General features: G+C 36.7%; 3 protein-coding genes and 1 non-coding gene across 4 annotated transcripts; 1 reads left to right on the forward strand and 3 right to left on the reverse strand.

Moving 5' to 3' along the window:
* Positions 1–9793: 9793 nt before the first annotated feature.
* Positions 9794–9874, reverse strand: TRNAL-CAG (transfer RNA leucine (anticodon CAG)). The gene has a single exon. It is a non-coding gene; the product is annotated as a tRNA-Leu (tRNA).
* Positions 9875–11645: 1771 nt separating this feature from the next.
* On the forward strand, positions 11646–14208 carry LOC111881272 (uncharacterized). The gene is made up of 8 exons (XM_052767496.1): positions 11646–11832; positions 12442–12654; positions 12753–12944; positions 13025–13224; positions 13324–13405; positions 13516–13645; positions 13738–13833; positions 13927–14208. The coding sequence occupies exons 1-8, from the start codon at positions 11728–11730 to the stop codon at positions 14001–14003; spliced, it is 1095 nt and encodes a 364-aa protein (XP_052623456.1). The 5' UTR covers positions 11646–11727; the 3' UTR covers positions 14004–14208.
* A 330-nt stretch (positions 14209–14538) lies between these two features.
* On the reverse strand, positions 14539–20094 carry LOC111881271 (uncharacterized). The gene is made up of 15 exons (XM_023877690.3): positions 19739–20094; positions 18704–18868; positions 18512–18628; positions 18336–18420; positions 18118–18226; positions 17809–17876; positions 17592–17717; positions 16646–17409; positions 16365–16577; positions 16188–16248; positions 15932–16045; positions 15727–15840; positions 15360–15485; positions 15100–15153; positions 14539–14994 (listed from the first exon to the last, which is right to left on the reverse strand). Exons 1-13 carry the CDS (start codon positions 19804–19806, stop codon positions 15381–15383), a joined length of 2109 nt encoding a protein of 702 aa, XP_023733458.1. The 5' UTR covers positions 19807–20094; the 3' UTR covers positions 14539–14994; positions 15100–15153; positions 15360–15380.
* A 1510-nt stretch (positions 20095–21604) lies between these two features.
* LOC111881197 (WD repeat-containing protein WDS homolog) lies at positions 21605–24840 on the reverse strand. The gene is made up of 5 exons (XM_023877599.3): positions 24594–24840; positions 23411–24156; positions 23236–23337; positions 22107–22742; positions 21605–22014 (listed from the first exon to the last, which is right to left on the reverse strand). Exons 2-5 carry the CDS (start codon positions 24062–24064, stop codon positions 21829–21831), a joined length of 1578 nt encoding a protein of 525 aa, XP_023733367.1. The 5' UTR covers positions 24065–24156; positions 24594–24840; the 3' UTR covers positions 21605–21828.
* Positions 24841–25686: the final 846 nt, after the last annotated feature.

Here is a 25686-nt window from a genome sequence, read left to right on the forward strand (position 1 = left end):
ATTTGTTCAATCACGGGTGGTTGATTCCTGTTTTCATCAGCATTTCCAACTCCACTCCTTGTTCTCACCATTTTGATCTACACACCGAATAAGGTGAAATTAGATCCTCAATCACGATAGATATTCAAATCAACCTTATCACTCCGAAACGTTTACATGCTAGTTCTAAATTCGTAGACGTACGTTTAGAATCCTACACACATAAGGTTTTTAGATCCAGTCGGCAACAGACCATAGATCCGAACAAATAATATCATATATGGCAACATATAACATTTAGCACATAAAGTATTTTAGGCAACTTTCCTAAAATAAACTAGTGCTCGTGTCTAAAACATAACAGACACAGATCTCAAAATTTCACTTAGCATTATAAGTTTAAGTCTAGAAATCCTACAAATTCCTAGTTCGCTTAAACTAATGCTCTGATACCAACTGTGACATCCCCAAAATCTCGGCCAGAAAAGACCGATTTTCATTTATGCTTTTAAAATAATTTCAGAGTAAATCCTTTTGATTTGAAAGAGTTGCGGAATTTGTTCCCAAAAACAAAACATGATAAAACAATGTTTACCAAAGCATTTCATAAAAGAAATGTATTTTCAGTATATAATCAAAACTCGGGGTGTCATGTTCCGATACAGACCAATAAGCATAAACGATAACATTACAAGTCATTCAACAAATATATACATATACAGACTTGTAAACAAAACAACTTGATGGTTCGGCCATCTTATGCCCTTGCGCCACTTCCTTTAATACAAATAAAACTGAGTGGGTCAGGCTTGGGAGCCTGGTGAGCATATAGGGTTTTCAACCCACAATAAATAATTATATTTAATATCCACCAACCAACAATAACCCAATTACCCATTCCCGTTATTCTCACTTTATGTCCCTAAGACAACTAACATAAGGGACCTAGTCTAAGAATATTTCATCGGGGCGACAACACATGCTTCGGGGGTTCCTCAGCAATATAAGTCAAATAAGGCAACCATGAGGGGGATGGAGTACAGCGAATGAACACCCAAGTTCATTAACACCTACAGGTGGCGAACCTGCTAATGTTCCACAAGACTATCTAGAAAAGTCCGTGGTCGTCATCTAAACTCCGCTAGATGACTAAATCAAACAACAACGAGGCCTTTCATCTGTTTATTACACTCCAACTATCTACCCATGTTCTACCCAACATATTAGTAGATAAAAATATACATTTTTATACATAGTTTCAAAACCTGTATAGCATGCTTTGATCAATACATATTCCACATAACAGATGAGGCACACAGACATAACACGTATTTCATAGAAAACAAATCAGATCCATGAGATAGAAGAGAGTGAATATACATTCACACATATAACACAAAATATACACATAACATGTATTTCGTATAAAATACTTTATAATTATGCGTTAGAAGAAAGTGACCACACACTCACACCTATAAACAACAATATACTTAATACACTCAAACCATACTTGTATTATTATCGTGTTTATGAAAGGTAGTATACACTCACTTGATCAGAAGATGATCGGACAGCACTATGACTTGCAGAAGTAGTAATTCTCAGCAGATCTGGAAGATCTTCACAAAAATCGAACTTCTCGCGGACAGAGCTTCGGCTCGGGAATCGCACTTCTCGGGATCTTCGGGATCTCGGGACTTGCTTCGGGCTCGAGAATATTACCGGGGCTTCGGGGTACTTCTGGCACGCAAATCGAGGTAAAACGGGAGAGAGAAGAGAGAAAAATAGCAAATGAGTCGGCTGCCCTCGCATCCTATTTATAGGAGGCTGGAGCCTCGGAGTACGCGGGGAGTACTGCTCCGAAATCGTCACTGCTTACGTATCCGAAGTGCTCGAGTGCGAGTGTCGACATTCCTCAGTATACGCGGGGCGTACACGAGTACGCGGGGCGTACTTCAGATGAGTCCGATGACTCCTCTTCGGATAATGCCGGATTTTCCAATTAAATTTAAATACAAATTATTTAATAAACTTCGAAAATTCATATCTTCTTCATACGAACTCCGTTTTCGACGTTCTTTATATCCACGCGAAGGTGAGACTACACTCTACAACTTTCGTTTAGACTTTGTCGGCTAATTTTAACTTTATTTTTATTATTTATTTTTAATAGGCCGGGACAGAAAAACTTCGTTATAAATTCATAACTTCTTCGTTTGACGTCCGTTCTCGCCTAACTTTTCATCGCTTCGATACCAACAACGAGACCTTCGATCCTCGTTTAGATTGCTTCGGCTAAAAACCGCTCGATCTCAAATCGAGTATATCAGGCTGCATATCGCTAAGCCGAAACTTCGATAAATCATAACTTCCTCATACGAAGTCAGATTTGGGCGCTCTTTATATATTTGGAAACCTCGTTTCAACTACTACAACATTATCCAAAGATATCAAGTTTATTTTACACTTAAATTTTGACGCTTATTTTTATTCTTAATTATTCAAACCACATAATTAAGCAATTAAGCACAAAACACATAATACTCAAATAATACAATCTTATTATTTCAAAACGGGTTACAAAGGTTAACCTAGACTATTACATTGCTAAAAATGGCAAGCCCGGAAACACAGGCGTTACACATGCGAGGCATGTCGCTATAATGGAGTCGGGCTGAGAAGCCAAGCGACTCGAGGCGAGGGTATTGAACCTCGAACGACTGGGCGTCACCCTATAATATGTGTCTAACTCGTATGACCTGTCTGGATTAAAGAGGAATGGTACCGGATGCTTTGCTTCCTCGCTAGCCGTACTAATAATTGAGGCCTCGGTGTCTTGCCTGTTTGTGGAGAGCTATGTGGTAGTGCTACTTAGAGCTTGATAGTGTAGCTATTGTTAAGAGGTGCGTAATGAGGCTGCTGTCAGGAACTGGTCAGCAGGGCCACTAAGGCCCAGGCAGCGAGCTGCTAGCGATAGGTGAGCAACACGACTATTGAGAGTTGGGCAACAAGACTATCAAGAGTTGGACCACGATGCTGCTCTTTCAACCTGGAATACTAATGTCGTCTCGGGAATGCACTATCGTGCATAGTATCAATTCTTCATGTACTTTAGCTCTCCCCCTTCGGAATAAAAAGCACTTCTGCATAGTGTCACTAATCCTCCCCCCCCCCCCCCCCCCTTATTTTCTTTTTATTATAGGAGGCGGAGAGAGAGAACATTGGATGCATAGAAGGCCGACAAGAGCTAGGTAGCGCTACCGCTGAGAGTTGGGCAAGGCAACTACTGGGAGGGAGACAATGTAGCTGCTAGTGTCCAGGCTTTGCGGCTGTTGGGTTGGTTCGTATGGTTGCTTATGGTCGGGCTGCATGACTGCTGAGGGCTGAGCCGTGAGACTAGCGAGGGCCGGTCAACATGAATGGTGAAGGGTGAGTAGCGAAACTGCCTGCTGGTCACCTCAATTGTTGATAGCCGAGCAACGCGGTTGCTGAGGGTTGTTTCGAAATACTTCACGAGTAGTAGGAGCTACTACTCTTTCCCTTCCCCCTTTTTTAGAAGATGTCAAGTGGTCTGGGCCGCAACGCCTATTCTGAAAACGTTTTTGTTGAGCGGAGCCTTCAACACGTGAGCGTTGAGCGGTTACTCTTTGTTTTGTAAAGTTGGTGGGCTATATGTTTTTTGTAGATGAAATAGCCCATAAAATTGCCTATGAAAAGCCCAAGGCGAATTTGGTGTGCTCCATTTGGAAGAGATTCATAATTCAAATTATGATGAGCCTCCTTGCCAATTATAGGCCCAATGCTAATTTCTTATTGTCATCTTGCGTAAATGGGCCATTATATGCCTCATATCAGTTTTGGGCCATGGGGTTTGCATCAGTTCTAGTTTACGAGCAACTTCAAAGACGCCAATGGAAGGGTAAACGTCAACTAGAGATACTGGAGATATTCTTCTTCTTCACTTTCGTTCATTTTTTTGTTCCTCGTCTGGGATCGTCGATAGCTGTTGTCGGAGGCTTCTCAGCTGGGTCATAAGCAATTGGCGGTACTCGGGGTTGATTGCTCCGATGGGGAAATTGTTCCGATTCGTCAAGTGATGGTAATGGTCGACAACGGTGGCTATCAATCGGAGGTTCGCAAGAGCGTCGTAGAAGAGGTCTGCAAGTGGTGACCCGCGGTGATGATTCAGGAGAGCAAGGGTCGTAATTACTGTCGGTGTTGTTAAGGCTAACCATAGATTGCAGGCGATGCGAACCAGGTTCTCATCGTCGGAGGGTGCGGTGGTTAATTGGGCACAAGGGTCGTCGATCGATTGCCCTTGGATTTCGGATGTTGGGCAGCGACCACGGCTTGCTGGGTCATCAGGATGGACCGATCATGGTTTGATTTCGATTGCTCGCTGCTGGTTAGTGGCGCTTTGGGTCCGGTTTCCGTTGGTTATAGCTGGAATCGGAGGTCACTGCAGTTGTAGGGTCTTTGAACCGGAATAGATTAAGTGGTTCTCAGGCGGCTTGGAGCTGTTTGGCGGCGAGAATGACGATGCTTTAGTTGTTGTCACCGGGGGTTACGAGTTGTGTTGCAGTTCGAATCGGAGATGACCGGAGATTGCGACTGGGCTCTATTCGCTGGTGATGCAGTCGTGACGGACATCTGACGGTGTCGCGGCTATGGTGGAGCGATTAGCAGCGACTAGTGGTGTTCAGTGGTGGCGATGTTGTTGTTGCCCTGAAGATGTTGTTGTTGTTCTGAGAGTAACCAGGTCAAAAGGAATGTCCGGTTGGGGGTCTAACGGTCCCGTTAGGGATGATTTGGTGGTTACTTTCCAGAAATCCCCGGCTGTGCAGGGAGGTCGATACTTCACTTTGTCGGCCTCGTTGCTTTGCTAGGTCACATGTGTTGCAGGTTGGTGGCACTTTGGCTTCATGTACCGGTGATGATAGTAGGGAACGAGGAAGCTGGAGGCGGCGATGGAGACCATTGATGGAGCTATCGTGTTGCTGTTTGAATGCTCAGTGGCCGGAGGTTGCTGACCGGTGAAGTTGAGTCGGGGTTTGGGGAAGTCTTTGACTGCCCGAGAAATTACATTGACCGGGTGGGGTCCATTACTTTCTGCTCATTGAGGATTGGACCAAGGAGGCCCCACATGGGTTTTGATTTTTGTTAGGGATAATTACTTGATAGTATAAGATACTTTTTGAAATGTACACATTTAATCCTTATTTTTTTTTCTTGTAAAATAAACCCTTATATTTTATTTTTTGTAACAATGCAGTCCTTGTGACCGGCTATATCCGGTATACCGGTCATATACGAATTTTCTTTTAGGGAAAATGACTTGATAGGGTAAGATACTTTTTGAAATGTACACATTTAGTACTTATTTTTTTTTTGTAAAATAAACCCTTATATTTTATTAATACGTACACATTAGGTCCTTTTCACCGGATTCTACAGGTTTTGCTGATGTGGAAGTACAAGCGGCACTAAATAGCAATTAATTAGCTTGTCACCGGAGGTGGGTGATCCTCCAGCAACAAGAAAAGGGCGGCAACCCTTCTCTTTCTCGTCTCTCTTCCTCCCGATCGAACAACAACAGCCAAACACCCTTTACCTGTTGTGTTTCTCCGATCTGTCTCTCTTTGCCTCCATCTTTGAGATATGTTGCCAGAAAAAAGAAGAAAGAATCGACGAAGGGGCTACCAGATCAGCTCCTCGCCGCCAACTATCGTCTCTACTGCCTTCTGCCTCACCCTTCGACCTTGTTGTTTTTGCCATCATTCCTCCTTGCTACCAGTGATGTGTAGGAACACACAAAGGAGTCGTCGGAGATCTGAGTTCTCCCTCTTTTTCATGACGAATAAAAGTTGGAAAAATCTCATTGTGGATATGTGGATGCCACCTAGGTATTTCATTTCAACAAAATAAAAGAAATGGAAAATGACTTGATAGGGTAAGATACTTTTTGAAATGTACACATTTAGTCCTTATTCTTTTTTTTTTTTGTAAAATAAACCCTTCCACGTCAGCAAAACCTGTAGAATCCGGTGAAAATGACCTAATGTGTACATATTAATAAAGTATAAGGGTTTTTTTTACAAGAAAAAAAGAATAAGGACTAAATGTGTATATTTCAAAAAATATCTTACCCTATCAAGTCATTATCCCTTTTTGTTAACAACATTGTCTGTGCGTTGTGCACCCTCACCCCCTTCCTTTTTTTTCAAATTTTATTGTTCACAATAGACAGACAAAATATGAGTTGTAAAGGTTTTTCTCCTTGTCTACACACTAGCTTTTGTCTGCATCTTTTTTTTTTCTTGAAACGTACCATCACGGTAATTCTCACTCTAAATGGGTTTAGGGTATATGTATTTTTAAGGATAGATAATTTTGGTGAGAGGAATAAACGGGTTTTGTTGTAGTGAATATGAGCTGTTTGCTTTTGTATCTATCTTTTTTTACAAATCAGTTCTCCTTGTTTCTTGTAGAACTCCTTTCTACTCCTTTTTTTAAACCATTAACTAAAATGGTAAAACCATAGGGTAAAAGTAACTTTATCAACTTTTGAAAATATCCAGGGATTACAGCACAATGAAAAATGAGTCTTCTGGAATTAAGAAGATAAAAAATTAATAGAAACTTATTTCTTCTTTCAAATTTGCAAACAACTTGAATAATACTTGAGAATCCTAAACCAAATAGGATTTTCTGAAAAATATACGAACTGAAAGTGGGTTAAGACCCATCAGAGCTTCTCATCCCTTCTCTTTTTCTTTATGAGGGTTTTGTAAAATGTACAAGCTAAATGGCTGAATGTACAAATAAATGTTTCAGAAATTGAAGTTCTATACATAAATAAAAGATTGTTCTTCTCATTTTTTTTTTTAAAAACATATACACTAAAAATGAAGTAGAAACTTCTCTTCTTTTCAGATTTCTTAGAAAAAACACCAAAATAAAAACGAAAATGGGTTAAGAACTCATGAGAAATTCCTTCTTCACTACTTGCTGAAGAACCCATCAAAATATAGACGAAAATTAGATCTTATGAAGTCTTTTAAAACATGAGTGTTGCTCAAATGACCTAAAACGAAACATATCTAGATATCTGAGCAAGAAATTCAACATATCTTAACGGGAAAGACTCAACAGATCAAGAGATCCGAACAAAAAGCTCATAAAAATATATTTTCTCTTCATCCTACTCAACAGAACCCCGAAATATGAACCAAAAACAAATCCAAGAAGATTTGCGCACACTTGTGGAGTGTTTGATTGAAGGAAATCATATAGATCCATAGATGTGAACTAAAAAACATGATAGATATACAAATCTAAGAGATGGTGAAGCAAATTTGATCCGATCTTGTCAAGAAACACACAGATCTGAACAAATGATACTAGAAATTAACAGATCTGAGGAAGCCTGAGATGAAAACACATCAGATCTGAGGAAGAACGAGCTTGAAACTGACCGAGGCTTTTGCTACTTGCTCGGATCCGAGATGGCGCCAAATGATGCGACATGGACCTCCGGCGAGTCTTCGGGTCTTCTGCTACTGCGGAGATCTGCTAGTCACAATCAGAGAGATGCGTTAGAGTCATCCCAGGGACTATGCCCTGGGAGCGGACTCCGACGATCAAGTTAGATCAAGTGGTAGATATGAGGTGGTCCTCTATAGCTGGAGAGAACCATCTTGGTGTTGGTGGTGGTGTATGGTGGCTGACGGCGGCGGGTTGCGGTTGAGCCACCCGGCCGGAGTATAGTGGCGGCTGAGCCATGGGGGAAAATCCATCTCCATGGAGGAGGTACTGTTCATTATATAGGGGACAATTAGGTCAAGGGGAATTAGGTCAGGCCTTGGGCCAACCCAATTTAGGCCCAGCTAGCAAGGAGCTGGGTGAGGCCGCCCAGAGGCGTCGGGCTGGACTGGCGGGCGCACACCAGGAAAGACTGGCAAGGAGCGCTAGGCAAGGGAGCGCCAGGCCGGGTCGGCAGGAGAGTCCCCAGCATGGCTGGCAAGAGAGCACCAGGCAAGGCTGGCAGGAGCGCGCCAGGCCAGGCTGGTGCTCTAGAGTGGTCTAGGCCATGCTAATGGACCATATATCATCAATATGAGATTTTGAGATACATGACACTTGGTTTTCTTATTGATCATGGATGATTATAGTTTTTGATAATGTTTTTCAAACGAAATTTTTGGCTTGTATTTTTGGGATGTTTCAGGGATTGAACCAGAATAATCGAGTTTTAGAGGAAAAATTACCAAGAGTTGTGTTGTCGATGAGGCTTCCGGTGGCGATAACGGTGCTTGTGAAAGAGTCGGTCGGCTGATTCTAGAGCAAAGATGGAGTGGGTGAGGGAACGATGTGTGTATTGAAAGAGAAGAGGGAAAGTGGGGCTTAAATATCAAGGGAAAACATGCAGAAGATGTCGGAGGCGATGCAGCTGGATCCGGAGACGAAGGCGCCACAGGCGAAGCCGATGGCGGCGACAACAAAGGGGATCAGAGTTGCAACATATTGGAGTGGAGGAGAGGCGTCGATGATGGTTGGGTGGGAAAATGAGGTTGTGTCGTGAAATAGAAGAGAATATGTCGTGTGCAAAACAGGAAACACGTGTTTCCTTATTTTTTCAGATACAATCACATGTCTAAGAAATTAAGAGGTTTTTTTTTTTGTAATTTAAGAGGCAAAAAATAAGATGCTATCAAACACCATACATCTGAACTTTTAAGAGATTGCCTCTTAATTTTTCAATTAAGGTCATCTTCAATGCATTGAACACTTAAGAGTTCAATGGATTGTCACATCAACATTCTACTAACTATACCACTTAACATATTAAGCTCTATACTCCATTAAACTCTTAAGAATTTAATGAATTGCCACATCATCATTTCAATTTTTTTTTATATAAACAGTATTAATAAATAAAACTAGAATATTACATTAATTAGAAATTTAAAGTTACAATTATTTAATATTAATTAAAGATAATTTAAAAATTAAAAGTTACAAATAAGATGTTATTCTTTTAAAATATTTTTAGGATTTATATATTTTTTATTGTTTAGAATAAAAAAATTATAAATTAACTTAATAAATTAAATTATTGAATATAAATAAAATCAGGTATAAAACAAAAAATAATAATATATAGTTTGTTTTTTAAAAAAAATTAAGTAAATTAACTTTCAATATAATAATATATAATTTGTACTAAATTGAGAATGAACAAAAAAATCCCATATCATCGTTGAATGGGGATTAAACCCCCGTTCATTCAACTCCATCCACAATGTTAAATATTATCCATTAAATGTCACCTCATCATTTTTTATCCTTTGAACCCTCCATGAAATTCCTATTGGGACAGCCTAAGAGGTAAATAAACAGCCCCTAAATCCAATAGTTTTGTTTGATGGCAATTCAGTGTGTTCTTCTAAGTGTTGTCCAATCTATTCTTCGGTAAATTCAAAAATTAAATTCATGTCTAATTAAGTTATCGGTTTTTGTTTTGATTAGTTTTTATAACAATAATCAACTCATTGTATCAATGAGTATTAATAATTTTATTTATATATAAAATGTTCATATTTAGTGGCTATATGCAACAGTTTGCACATGTACTAGGAAATATGCCGTTGTGCAACTTGTATGCTAAGCGCTAAAAATGTCGTCGTTGCATAGTTGAGGGTGAAAATGTGATTGTATGCTAAACTAAAGGACAAGGGCCAAACTTGTCATTGGTGGTATAGTTCAGGACAAAAGGTTATGACTTATGAATTGAAATAATAAAAAATTATGTTGTCAAGAATGGGATTCGAACCCATGCCCTTTCGGACCAGTACCTGAAACTGGCGCCTTAGACCAACTCGGCCATCTTGACTCGTTGATAATTTTATCAAATAATTAATATAATATAAAAGTAAAAAAAGTAAACAGATTTTTTTTGCTGATAATTGAAAATTGTATATTTAGTTATTACAGATAGATTTTATTGAAGAAGCTTCGACAGGACAATAAAGATTTTTGACTTTTTGCTATATTTTGTGAATTTTATATGGCATCCACTAATGGTGTCGGTTGTTATTATCTAGCACCATAGATATAGCTAGAACAGAAAGGTTTATATACACATAAATTCTACTGTATTAGACAGGGATGAACATTTGAACAGAATCGATTATAGACTTTGGACCGGACCTGTTGAGGCTTATCAAGTCCAAGTTCAAATCCACATCCGGTTCACAATTTTTGGACATAAAAATGAACATTTGGATCGGATCAAACCGAGTTTTGGACCGAACATATTTTGCAGAAATTTATGGACTTTTAACCGGATATGTTGAGGCTTATCATGTCTGGTTTCCGATCCGATCCGAAAGTTCAGATGCTCACGTCTAGTATTAGATGAGATATATCCGGTTTCCGATCCGATTCGAAAGTTCAGATGCTCACCTCTAGTATTAGATGAGATAGTGGATACATGACAAGATTAAGATATACACTAAGGGTGTAATAAAATATAGAAAAATATATATTAGTCTATTGAATATAATTACCAAAATTAATATTTTAAAGAACAGATTCAAACTTAATAGTAATCGACAATTTTAGTTACGAGTTGTTTAAGGCATTAAGCACTACAATATTGTTTTTCTTGATAATATTCCAATCAAAATTTATTGTCCTGTCAACATTACAAAATAATTAATTATAGTATTAGTAGCTATTCATATACTTCTTGATAAGAAATACATTATTGTTTTTTTTATAAGATTCTAATCCTAATTTTTTGTTATATCAACATCACAAAATATTTATAGTATTAGTAGCTATTCATATACTTCTTTTATTTCTATAAAAAGACGCATTATATTTAACTAGTTAAAAATCAATTAATTTTATTCAGGGTATTTATATCTACGTTATGAAAGTGATTATATATGGTTACCAAAGCTAAAAGTCATAAAATGAGACTTGAGTATATGATTATGTGGTTATTTATATGATTCTTTATGATGAAAATAATTAGTTTTATAATAGTTACAATAAAATTATCAACAAAAATAAAAATTATTATTTCTTATTTGTCTATTGTTTTACCATAATTTTTTTAAAATTCAGCCGTATTTTTTTATATATATCATCTTCAAGTTTTTTTTTTTATTTATATATCGTCTTAATGTTATTTATTGGAATTATGACTAACAAATCTTAAAAAATATATATATTAAGAAATTACTTATAAAAAATTATTATTGAAATATCTGAGTTTCCACTAAACTTCAAGCACTAAAGCTAATGCATTATGTTTACAAGATGTTAAAACTTTTGACCCTTAACAAACTCCGACTGTTCACGAATAATAATAGGATCGATCGTATTTGTTGTCCGAATCGCTAAAACCTTCTCAACAATAAGACTTATGGGATGATAATCAGAATTTCACTTTCAAAAACACCCCAAAAAACTGATTTATAAACAAAATTTCATTTAAAAAAATGAAAAAATCGAACCAGGCGAAACCGATTTTTATATAGCTATAAAAAATAATAATACCAACCGAACCGGTTTAAAACCGGTGTTGGTGCACCACTAAGACCCGGTTGGTGGAAAAGCCCAATAATATGATTTACAATTATACGGCCCGTTAACGAGCGCCATTTTGTTTCCCTTGGCTTCAATTGTTTTCCTGCCGGTCGCCGGTGAGGTGTTGCAACTGCGAGGAAGAAAGCCATGGCGTTATTGATGGAGAAGGGTGCTGAACCTCAAACGGAGAGTGAATTAGCAGACCTTGATGCTATCTCTGCTCTCAAGGAGTCCGCTGCACTTGAACTCAAAGTAATCTCTCTCTACTTACTACTTATATATAATCACAACATGTTTACCTCGATAATTCTGAATCTGGTTTCTTATACCCCTAGTATGTTGACTCGATAAATGAATAGTCTTATGTATTCGTTGATCTTAAAGTTGTATTGCTGTACTGTATTTCTATATGTTAATATAGATATTAGTGTGTCATGCTTAACCACAATAATCTGGAATAAATTAAAAAAATAAAAAAAGTAGAAATCAGAGGCCGCTACTCTTGAACTCAGTAAATCTCTGTCTCCATTTCTCTGGTTATTTGAATACAACAAGTTTAGCTCCGGCATCTGCTTTCTTATTATCCTGGTTAACGAACTTGATTGTTTGGGTAATTGTATGTTTGGATTGATCTTAAAGCTGTAACGAGAAGAAAATAACCCTCGGTGCTTTATGAGATCAAACAATATTGGTTTAGGTTTTCAGTTTTTCATCCCAGAAGTTTATTCTAGTAAGGTAGTTATAATGTTTTAGATGCAAACTCTAATTACTCTTGATCAAATATGAAGTGAAAACACAGCAACTGATTTGATAACTAAGAGGAAAACAAATTGGTTGTAACTTTTTTGATTGGGAATGCAGGAAGAAGGTAACAAGTATGTGAAGATGGGAAAGAAGCATTATTCAGAGGCTATCAACTGCTATACAAGGGCTATAAATCAGAAAGCTTTAAGTGACATGGAGACCTCAATGATATTTTCTAATAGGGCACATGTAAACTTACAACTTGGAAATTATGGGCGTGCTCTTTCAGATTCAGAGGAAGCCATCAAGCTCTCCCCAACAAATGTCAAGGTCTCCTTCCTCTTTCTACTTGCATTTGTATACAGTTCAATCTGACATTAATAGGATGATGATCTTATTCAAGTGTCTTCTGCTGTATTTGTCGTTAGGCTTTTTACAGAGCAGCAAAAGCATCATTATCTTTGAATAAGTTGGTTGAAGCACGAAGGTTTTGTGTAAAAGGACTGGATGAGAATCCAGATAATGTAGAACTAAAGAAGCTATGTGAGGTGATTGATTCACAAATATCACAACGCCAACAACACGAGGCCCAAGTTTCCAAAGCTTTGACAGCAGCTAAGGTCTTGATTGATGTTTTCATATAATTAAAAAGTACAATCTTGTGAAGGCTCTCTAACATGAGTTTATTATGTATGTGTAGGATCTAGTGTCAGCAATTGAAGAGAGAGGATTGAAGATTGGAAAGGCAATGTTCCAAGAATTAACAGGATTGAAAAAGCCGATATTAGATAAAGATCGTATACTTCACTGGCCTGTTCTTCTTCTTTATGCAGAGGTTATGTCTAGCGACTTCATTGAGGACTTCTGTGAGACTGATATGTTTTCACCTCACCTTGACCTCATATCCTTTTTCTTATAGCTGCTATAACAAAACAAAACAATTTTCACCAAATAATAAATTAAATAATTCTGTTAAGTGGAATCCTTAGCGCTTGAAAACATGTTCTCAGATAGTGGTGCACCATTGCCATGGGATAAAGAGAATGCTTACACTCGTGATGCCATTGAGTTGTACTATGAGGTTAGATCTATTCTTGTATGATTAGGGCATTATGTCTTTATCTTGTCCTGTGTACTATGATTTTGTTGTTTAACATTTTTTTTCAATCTTTTGTTTGGTTTGGTGGGCAGGCGGGATCAGGGGTAGGTCTGTCCAAGAAGGAAATTATTAGCAATTTCTTACAGGGTACAGTTGCTTCCCATCTTGAGACATTTGGTGATGATGATGAAACAGATGCAGTTAAACCTTCACCTTCAGTTGGTATGTTATTTATTTATTTTGACTGAAAAATATAATCACAACTGTTTTGTGTTTGAATGAACTTTTCTTTTGTAATTATTTTTCAACTTTAGGGGGAGAAGGTGGTTCGAAATGGGTGAAAGTGAACGAAAGAAGAACCCTTCATTCGGTTCTCAAAGAAGACAAATTTGTTATCCCTGGGATTCCTGGTTTGTCACCATCAAAAACCCAACTTCTTCTTTTTTTGTGTTCTTCCATATTTTATTTTTAATTTTTTTTTTTTTTGGTATTGGTGGGTGCAGTGTTTTTTGCTGTTTCAAAAAGATCAAAGAGCTTCTACAAAAAATTCAAATCTGGGAATTGGTCCCTTCCATCCTGAAATTTAATGAAAAAACAAAATCAGACCCCGCCCTCGTTATAAAATATTTTTGTATTCATGTTTAATGCCAATGTTCTAAAAGTTTGGGTGGTTCAACAAGTTTTATTTATTGTTAAATGAGTGATTATCTGGAGTCATAATTAATCTCATATCATTAACAATAAAATTAAATACAGTTGCTAATTTATTATTTCTGTTATACTGATTTGATAAAGTCACAGTTTCTTCTTTTTTTTTTTTTTTGGAAACGGCAAATAGTATATTAAAACTCCGATGTACTTGCTTGATGAGGGACAAACAGTTTCTTCTTTCATATTGTTATAAGTTGAGAATATTATATACTCAAACAACTTATTTGATTTTAGGTGATTGGCTCTATATAAATATTTTGTAGGGGTAGGCTTTTAGGTAGTTGTCACTTATTTTGTACCCTCTCTATCTACAGTAAATGCTTGTGGCAGACAAACTGACAACTACTACAAGGGAGGGAACCAACCAAATGTTGAAATACCTACAATATGTGGGAAAGGGAAACTAACAAATTTACCTTGACAAACAAGGAAAGCATAAAAATCCAGTCAAGTCAGTTGTATAGTATAGTATACAAGTATGAAAGAAAGAAAGAAGAGAAGAAAAGAAACACCATACATACAATAATACAATACATGAGGAAGAAAGAAATCTCTAGGATCAGTACAACTTACTTTACTTAGGGCTACCATAATTTACAACCAAACCAAACCAAACCTACCGAGTCAAGCGTGTAGCCACTGCTCAGATCAGATGTCTCTTGTTAACGAACATAATAGACTATATATAGTACACACATGGTCATGGTCATGGTCATGGTCAAACATACAACAAAACGGTCAAAAGTAAGTGTGGGAGAGAGAGAGAGAGAGAGAAAAAAAAGAGCAGGTGACCACAGGAACTGCTAGCTTCATCTGCATCTTCAACAGTTAGGACTAGGAGAGCTGGTGCAACTAAGTTCCTGTAACATCAACATCGATGTCATTTCCGATAACAATCACCACATTTTTCTCTTTATTTTTTTTAAATGATGATAACATTTCTTTTCTTTGGTACATTTACATACCTTATGTAGGCTAGATGTGACATCAAATACTAAGCATTTAAAGCCTCATCCACCCTGAAACATAAACAAATCTTATCTTGTTCAATAAATGAATATATCCTTTGTATTATTTAAAGTCATCAATACATCTCCCTCCCACAGGTGTACTGTGCTGAAGTAAGTATATAAATATATAAATAATATTAACCCTCGGACCTTAACTCAATAATAATGACAAAATAAGTAAGGTAAGATGGTGGACTTAATATTCAAGTAACAACCTGCATGCATGTAGTGTAGTATTATTGTTGTATGTCAACCATGTGTGCTTCTACCGACTGATCAGGTCTGCTACTAATTTTCATCCCATCACCTCCATTAAATTGAAGGATTCTAAGCTTCCCTTCCTGCCAACACATTACACACACACCCCATTATGCATGTCAACCAAATGTTCAAAGAAAAAAAAATACAGAAAATCACAACCTACTTTCATCATTCTATGCAATGAACTAATAACTTTTTACGATTATTATAACAATAGTTGAGTGGCTAAATCAATAAAATGGTGGGAAAAATGTCTATTTTAAACGCTCAAATAGAATATAATGGTCTAATCACTAGAGAGAGAGAGAGAGAGAGAGAGACCTTTGTGCCATAGACAATACCACCCCCAGAGAAAGGGTGAAAGCAAGCCACATTCACCTCGTCTTCTGCACTGGGAAGCACACTCACCACTTCCATATCCGAAACTCTATATACCTACAACATTCAAAACCTCAATCTTATTTTTTTTTTTTTTCAACACAGTTGTCATATACATTTACAAAAATACTGAAACCCTATTATTTACCTCCAAAACTGTGTAAATGGATAAAGATGCATCTCCATTGATATCAATGCTTTTCAGAAGAGAGCTATGACGCCTCCCATAAGCAAGCAAGATGTGCTCAGAAGTTGGTGAAAACTGCACCATCAAATCATCAATCAACATTGTAATTGTAAATACTAAATACTATATATATATATATATATATATATATATATATATATATATATATATATATATATATATATATATATGTTATGTTATCTTCGCAAAAACTCACCTGGATTGATGTCAAACAATGGGCAGCTCTGATTGGCCTTGAGATAAGTACCAAACCAAACCTACACAAGTACAATTAATAATTGTGAGTCAGATTACATATATATTTTTTTTAATGATAACAATACAAAAATGGAAATGGAAGGAATTAACATTTAAAGGCATAGTCCTCTCTTACGTTGCCTCCTCAAGTGAATATATTCTGAGTTCATAGATGACTTGGCGTGCAGAGATAGGATGGCGTGTAGGAGATGTTCCGGGCCCCCTACCCTCTTGATGATGAAGTTGTGATTGTACCCCAGAAATTGAATCACCTTCAAACTGAGGAAGCACACATGCAACACAAGCAGCTAGATATCTCCCACATGCTGAAAAATGAGCACCCATTTCACTGCAACAGCATACAATACAAACATCAACTCCCATCAAGCTCCTTATTTTTATTTTTTAAAATGTTACCTGCAAAGAACAGCATGCGGGATTGTTAGGCGACATCGTTCAGGCTTGAGAGAGGCACATGGATTGTTTGAATCATGAGACCAGATTCTTAGCTTTACGGTGCAAGGCAACTCAGCAGCAGCTGTGGCAGTAAGTGATGCAGACAGTTGAGACTGTATTCTACCAATCATAGGGACAGGCTGTCCTACTCCTTCGTTTGTTATCGACTCATTCACTGCCACTGGACCACCATTTTGATTCATGTTGTATAAAGCTTCTGGATTAGGGTTTGCCCCTGATCTCAGAGGGAAACCCGATGACGTGGCAGTTGCAGCTTGGTTATGACCTATCAACCATCCTTGCATGAAGGGTAACTCCCAACGTACACGCTCTCTCAACAGCGGAACACCTTCAACATCAGAAATATCCATGTTTTGGACTTGGTTATTATTTACACTATTATCATTATGGCTGCTGCTGCTGCTGCTGCTGGTGTGTATAAAAGAAGAAGAAGAAGGATCCATCGGTTGTTGCTGTGTTACTGTTGCATTTGCATTTGCATGGAACAGATGTTGATCAGAAAAGGATTGTGGCCTTCTTGAATCGAGTCTTGTGGTTGAAGGAGAGGAGAAGAGAGGCAAGGGCATTAATGGTAATTCTGCTGCTAAACTTAAACGGTCTATGCGATGCATATTGCCCATATATACAGCAGGAGGGGGATAATGCAGATAACCTAAAGATGTTGCTGGTGCCATTGAAGAATCTGAGGAGTCAAGATCGTTCACCTGGAAACCATTTAAAACAAGGGAAAGGCTATAGCAATGTACTTTCATTTTTTTATTATTAGGACATTCTGTCTACTAACTCAATTATAGTAATGATGAAATTGTTATAACTGGGTAGCTTTTTGAAAGCACAACCATAGTTGCTATTAACCCTAATTACAAACCCATGTAAAAAATGTTACCTCAGCAGTTAACAAAAGTTGAGCAGAATGTGGATGGAAATGCACAGCCCGTAGAGAACGCCTTGTCCTTAATACTATAGCAGGCGAGGAGGTCTCTCCTCTGCTGCTGTACTGCCATAAATACAGCTGAAATTGAAAAACTCCCATCAATATTATGCCTCTTAAATTTACAAAACAACAAAATAGTTAAACATCAAAACCTTTGTACAGACATTACCTTATGCCCTGCAGCAACTGCAAGCACTTCTCCTTCTGAATGGAATGCAATGGAAGCAATAGGCCGGTCTGCAATAAACAAAGATACACAGACATAAGATATATATATATATATATATATATATATATATATATATATATATATATATATATATAACAAGCCTGATTTTGTGTGCTATATTTAATCTTATATGCGACTATGCATCAGTATATCCTAAATGGTAAACCTCTTATATTTTTTATATTTGCTTGATCTATTAGGAGGGAGGTCCATCAATATCTCAAGGGAAACAAAATGTTTAGTAATTACAAAAATCGCGGGATCCTATGCATTCTGATGTGTTTGCATTCCATAAGCGAACTTCATGGTCTAAGCTTCCACTCGCGAGTATCTCTGGACGCAATGGGTGGAATCTAACCTGTAAAAAACAAAAAAGAATTAAATTAATTAGGTCACAATTTCAAAGAACAAGTTAGCAGAAAATGACTGTAAAAACTAAAAAGGAGTTGATTAATTTGTTATCTTACCACCCAAGGTGTTCTTCGATGTCCACTCAAAACTTTTAGACATTTCCCAGTTTGGCAGTCGATTATTTTTACAGTATGATCACCGCTGTCAACCCCAAAATGAACAACTTCAATTAATATAACAAAAAAAAGGTGCTAGAAACAAATTACAATTACAAAGACAGTTAACAACGTACTGAGTAGATGCAAGAATTTTCCCATCTGAACTAAATGCTGCTGCAATAGTCGACCTTGGTGAAGGCATTAATGAACAATACTTGGCTGATAAACACTGCAAGGACTCAGCCTCCACCCTATAAAAACAGTTGGTTATTAAAAATGATAGATCTGCACTTTGACTTTTTTTAGTTGACATCAAAAAGACATACCATGAATGAAGTTCGCGCCTTGAATCCCTTGCACTTTCACTGTTGGGCTTAACAAATGACTGGTGGTGATGCTCAGAAGTTCCACTCCCCTGCCTTCTTGGCAAATACTTTTTTATTCTTGGAGCTATCTCTCTCTTGGCCAACATTTCGAGCACATTCCTACTACTGAGAACATATACCTGTTAGATGTCTAATATCCAAAAAATTCCACCACTAACAAATCTTGCACAATGCTATCTTTAAACATCAATACACAGTTCATTTGTTTTAAAGTTAGAACACAAGATATGCAAATCTAGAAGAAGTAAGAACATATATAGAAAAACATCATGCAAAAGTTATGAGAAATAAAAGAAGCCTGCAACTGGCTGATTTGACAGAGAAACTAAACAAATTCATCTGAAACTATACCATCAAACAACCCAACCATGGAACAAGGAAAAGATAGCAGGGATCACAGTTTACTTAGATCAAAATAGGAACAACTAAGATAGGATGTAGGTTATACTTTTTCAGATTTCAGAATATGATAGTCTAATCTGTATTATGCATCACTGATGGACATCAATATTCCAAATAATAAAACTACTAATCACATATAACACCAGTGATCCAAGACATGATCATGCGGCTACTTGGAGTTTTGGATGTGAGCTTAAACTGACAGTAAATCTGTAACCAATCTCAAGTGTGCTGATTATTTAGGGAAAAATCAGATTTGAATAATCAGGTGAATTTCTAAAAGTAGCAATATTTACTTTGAAATCGCACATCCAAACATTCCTTGAAAAGATCTAGCTGGATTTCTAAGAATTACATACACCAACTGGCAATAATTCCCTACCTTTCCTAGTTGCAAAAGTTGAAAGCAAACCAGACGACCAGATTACATCAATATATCCTACTGTCAACTATTCCATTAAAATATCAAAATTCAGCATCAATCAATTTAGATTCTTAAAAATTTCACATCAAGAAACGAAAACTGAATTCAATTAATATATAATCACGAGGAGAAATATAATTCGAACTCACTTGTGATGGATTGGTGAAGGTGAGGATGATAGATCATCTAGGTATGAATTTGTCTTCATGATATCCATTCATATAAATCTAACTTGAAGATGTCTTCTTTAAGAAGTAGACACAGGGAGCAGAGAAATCGAATACATAGAAACCCTGGTTTTAACAGTCGATCTCCCTTGGTTACTCTATGATTGGATTTAAGAATCGAAATTTAGATTGAGAAACCCTAGCGAGCGAGCGAGAGAGGTAAATCCGGACGATGTCTGAATGATATGCAACAAACAAACAAAGGGGACAAATCTTTCTTCTCTCTCTCTCTCTCTCCTCTCTCTCTCTCTCTCTCTCTCTCTCGCTCACTCTAACATTCAACAAGACTCGACTTATTATTTATATATACACAAACTCGCAAACACACTGTATAAATGGAAACGGGTCGGGTTCGGGCCGGTTTGTGGGATTCCATCCTATAAATCGATCGTCCCTAAATTCCTAAAAAGGTAAAAAATAGATAATAAATGTCGCAATATCTTCAAACCAACAAATATACTTACATGATTAAATAAATAATGATGCCTCAACATCATCAAGTATCAACCATCAACCAACTAAAACCACAATAGCAAAGAAGTATGCTATTACAAAAAAGTTAAAGAATATAATCCAAACATCCCAATTAATGTAACTAAGCTTCGACCTATATTTCGTTCAAAAGAATATAATAGTTACTAAGCTTCAAATACCATTGTAGATGTTCATCTTTAATTGCTAAATCTTACAACCTTTCTTTCTAAATGAGTCATAGTCCTTCGAAAATGAATGTACCCAACAGTTTTTTTTTTTTTGCTTTGTTTCATCGTCTCATATATATTGGTGCGGCCAAGAGAGAATTAATCGCCAAGGGCAATGCCTGATTTGTGCATATGTGTCCATTGCGTCACCTTGATCCAAAGATACAACCAAGGAACATGAAAACACACACATACATACACTGATGGTGTTATTAAATGTTGTCGCTTAAGATTCTTATATTTATTGGATATTAAAAATTATAGAATTATGATTATCATTTAAGATTTCTATTTTATAGAACTTTAATTTTTCCATTTTTTTTAATTCATCATTAACGGTTTCAGGTTCACAATTGTCAAAGAAAAAGATCATAAATTGTTGGAGATACAAGAACTACGCAGAGGTACATGATATTCTTAAATCTCACACACATTTTCAAACAACGATGTGCTTATCTTTTAGTTGTTATAACTCGAGAGGGCAAAATATAAATTCATATAAAAACATTTTCATGATAAAATATCGTTTATCTTATATGTGCCTTCAATTGCTTGGTATACCTTTTCTTATGTGAGTGAATGAGTGTTTGACTTTTTATGTGAGGGTGAACGGTATATATAGTAACACTCTAACATAGATCATGAATTCATGTTCAAAAGGACGTTCATGCTAGTAAAATTATCATTTTGTGCTTGATTGCACGGTCTACAACAAATATGATTCGTAAGATAAAGTTGAAACATTTTTATAGCATCACTGAATGCACTTAAGTAATTAATTCTTTTGATACAAGCCAAATTACTATCTTTTTGTGCTTGATTGCACAGCCTAGATTCATAAAATAAGTTGAAATATTTTTATAGCATCATTGAATGCACTTAAGTAATTACTTTTTTTAATACAAGCAAACCTTCGTGATTGTATATAAAAAATGAATAATTCATTTTTATGTAAAATTAAAAAGCTTAGTTGAAAATAAAACGAGTCAAACAATTTGAAGGTCTAGTGTACAACCTCTTTAATATGACAACATCAAGAAAGTCTATCAACCAAAATCCATATTTATCAGTTTAGTATAACAGTAACTAAATTCAAATATCGGTTTTGGTTCTGTGAACACAAAAACCAGAAATTCCAAATTAATGTCTAACTACAAAACGTATAGAAGATACAGCAAGCAAGAAACAAACAGGTAGCAAAAATGACTATTTTACATGAAGAACACAAGAACCAAAATAAGTCAAAAAACACATTCAGAAAAGAAAAAGATGTTGTGACTTGATAATAATTACAAGTTATGATTACATATTTCATATGAGCCCCTTCAGATGCATCTTTTGTGATGGATTTGGTCCCCATATGCGAATGGTTTGATCATCACTAGCTGATGCTAGCATTTGATGTCTCCTAGGATTCCAGCTCACACAGTTTACAGTCATTGAATGACCAGAAAGCACCTCAATTGGATCAGAACCACTTCGATTCCAGATATACACCTGCTCTCACAATTATCAGAGAATAAGCTTAAGGATATAATGAGTTGATGAAAGTTAGGGATAGTTAGGTAATTTCACAGGTATATATATACCTGTGAATTTTCGCTGCCACTGGCAATAAAGGTGCTATTGACCCCACCAAAGCAAGAACGAATGACATATTTATGTTGCCTGTGGCCCTTATATCTCAAAGGCTTTTCCCATAACCCTTCAACATCCCACATATGAATCTCTTGGCTATTAAGATTAACAATCAAATGCTTGCTGTCACCAGAAACCGAAAGAGATGTAATCGGATGTTCTTCAGAGATAACTCTTTCAGCATTTGTAGCCACGTTTAGTATCCGAATATCTTTATCTGAAAAAATAGTAATCAGATATTCACCATTTGGAGTAACAGCAATATCTAACACCTTTGGCATCCGTGTTCCTCTCCATGCTTTAATCTCATTGCCTTCACAATCCCACATGCAGATGCCTTTTTTAGGGTCTGAACTCCCACACACGAGTCTCTTTGAGTCTGGAAACCAAGCACACGAGCTAACAAGGAAGCTGTTATCACCAAATGTGTGCTTACATGTACCTGTTTCCACATCCCAAAGCCTAAGGACTTCTGAGTTCCCACATGTCAACACCATTGTGTCATCGGGGCTCCAGATTACAAAAGAAACCGGGTTTTGATGACTGGATAATCTATGTTTCAAAACTAACTTCCCATCTTCTTGTATCTGTACCAAAACTTTCAAGAATATGATTCGGAAAAAAAAATCATGCTTTTTCTATGGATTGTAACTTTGTAAGAAGTAAACATAACATGTTACATGGACATATAAAGTTATGCATATAATAACAGCACCCATCTCCAAAATGATCATTAAATTTAGATTTCCCTAAATATAAGTCAAGTTCCCTCAAGACATATGTATATATATGTCTTACCTGAAATGGCAGTTGGAGACACTCAAGCCACTATGAGACTAAGTGCCCAACTCCCCTGTTGTGCATAGTTAAGAAGGTTAACTTCCCTGAACAATGGAACAGACAAGTGTTATGGATTTTAAAATCAGTCTCCTAATTCTGGTGCATGAAGAAAGAATCTACTTATGCATTCGTATCTTATCCCATTTGATTACACTGCTTTAATATGTAACGTATGATTCAACAAATATTCTAAGAATAGAATCTCTAGAATATCGATTTTTTTAAGGACATAATAGTTACCTTCCATATAATTGCTGTACAATCACTTGATGAAGATGCTAAATAATCCCCATTGTTAGAGAACTGAACAAACCAAACTTCATTCTTGTGGTCAGACAAAATCTGCAACAATTTTTCAAAGAGATTACTCCATTAAAAGATCAGCATGAACTATTTACAATTTGAACTAACACACCTGAATGGTTTCTGTAGGGATCTGATCCCTACCACAAGAGTGATCCTTATAGATTGATACTGGATCCAGAGAATTGTGGTAGATGCATGAATCAATTTGGGAACCAACCACCCTTTCAACCAGATGTTCCAATCTTCTATCAGGTACAGTGATTGGTGGTGGAAGCAATTTCTCCAATTCATTTACTAGATTCCTTCTCAGTTCTTGAAAAACATCACAATCATCATGGACTTTATCTAAACCAAGCTCCCCAAGTGAAAACAAACTAAAAGCAAGCTTGTGAACTTTCTCTCTTCCCACTTGCAATTTGGAGATTTGTTTACGCAAAAGGGACAAAGCTAAAGAATCATCCCCTCGGCCCAAACACTCCAACAAACACTGTTGGGAAACAAGAAACAAAGCTGTGTCTCTTTGTTCATCTGTCATGTTCTTGATCCCATAAAGGCTATCAATACAGCCCTCCCAATCAGCACCAATTATTGAAGATTCAAGCAACTTAAATTCCGCCGATTTGTATGAAATACCAGATTCTGATTCCAAACAACCTGCAGATTTCTCATAACCTAAAGAATAAAGACACTGGATAAGAATCCTTACGAACTCATCCCTTTTAACTAACCCTTTTGAGCCAACCATTGTCGCTAAATTCTCCATGAATCAATAAGTCCTTTTCTATGCTCCAAGATTCTCATACCTTTCACTTGCCATTTACCAGAATATGCAGCAACCCAACTGTCGTCATGGCACTGATAATTAAAGCAAAACAAAAACGAACATCAACTTTATGACGATTACACAAAGATTAGAATTTCTATATCTGGCTAGATGCAAGTTGTATGTAGGTTTTATACATGTGGAATCCTACTATCCTAGACTCTCATCAAACCAACAATGCCACAAACACATATACGTTTATTAGCCTCGACATCCAAAGTTTTTTTTCGACGTTGACAATCAACAGGGAGAATTTCAACCCAATAGAGTACTGAAGATTGAGATAGACAGCTTAAGATGATTATTGCTCGTTGACTTTAAATTCCTTATCGAGTAAATTAATTCTACTTGAATTAAAACAAGTTGGGAACCAATACTGAAAACAAACAACCGAGAAATTGAGAAATACACCGATTAAGAAACGAAACGAAGAGACACGAAATAGAATTAATCAATTAAATTGAAGTACCTCGTGGTTGACTGGATTATGTTAGACGTGCGAACTTACAGATTCCACTGAATTCGATCAAATCAATGGCTTTAATAGTTGATTGGATGAGATTAGTAAAACCCTAAGTGACAGTGGTGATTAATAGAGAAGAAAATCCGGTGGGGGAAGGTGAGATCGGTGCAGTTTTCAGTCGCCGGGGTGAGAGACGGAAAGAGGGGCTATCACTTATCAGATGCGTTTTTATTTTTATTTAATTTTATTTTATTTGGATAATTTTACTGGTAGTTGGTAGAGATGCAAGGGGACCAACATGTCCCCAAGCTCCTTTTAAAAAAAGTGATTATAACTTTGTTGGAGTATGAATGTATGGTTTAAAATAGATTTAACGCTAAATTATATATGCCAAAAAAACACGTATAGCTTTTTATTTTCAAAAATTAAGTCGGACCGTTTATGTATTATGGTTTTTTTCACTAGGTAAGTCTTTGAAGACATTAAATGACTATTTTATACTTAGTAATTTCTTTTTAATATTTTTATTATTTGTCTATCATTTTTTAGAATTAAAAAAATAAAATAAAATAAAATAAATACCCACCCCCTCAACCACACGTTCAACCCTGTTCTTTCCCTTTCGTTTCCCATTTTCCTTCTGCCTCTTTGGAAACCAAGTCGTTGGACCACCACCGACTTCAGTGGGATTGACAGATTATCTACCAATATCTGCAAACATCGCAGGCTTTTGACACGGTGCGGTCGGGTATGAGTGTCATTTTATGGAAAGGTCCGACATATAGTATTGGAGGAGGCTCATAAGTTCAGGTTCTCGATTTACCATGGAGCCACAAAGATGTATTGAGACTTGAGACTTAGTTACTGGTGGTCATGCATGAAGCGAGAGATTGCATTGTACGTGGAGAGATGTTTGACATGTCGGATGGTTAAAGTTGAGCACCAGAGGTCGCATGGCAAGTTGCAACCCTTAGAGGTTCCCACGTGGAAATAGGATTTGGGTTATCGTTGGCCAGTTGACCAATAGTGTCCACTTTCTTACCATTCGGGAGAGTTTTTCAGTCGAGAAATTAGCTGACGTGTATGTGCGCGAGATTGT

The sequence above is a fragment of the Lactuca sativa genome, chromosome 9 (assembly GCF_002870075.4).
Source record: "Lactuca sativa cultivar Salinas chromosome 9, Lsat_Salinas_v11, whole genome shotgun sequence".
NCBI classification, from domain to species: Eukaryota; Viridiplantae; Streptophyta; class Magnoliopsida; order Asterales; family Asteraceae; genus Lactuca; species Lactuca sativa.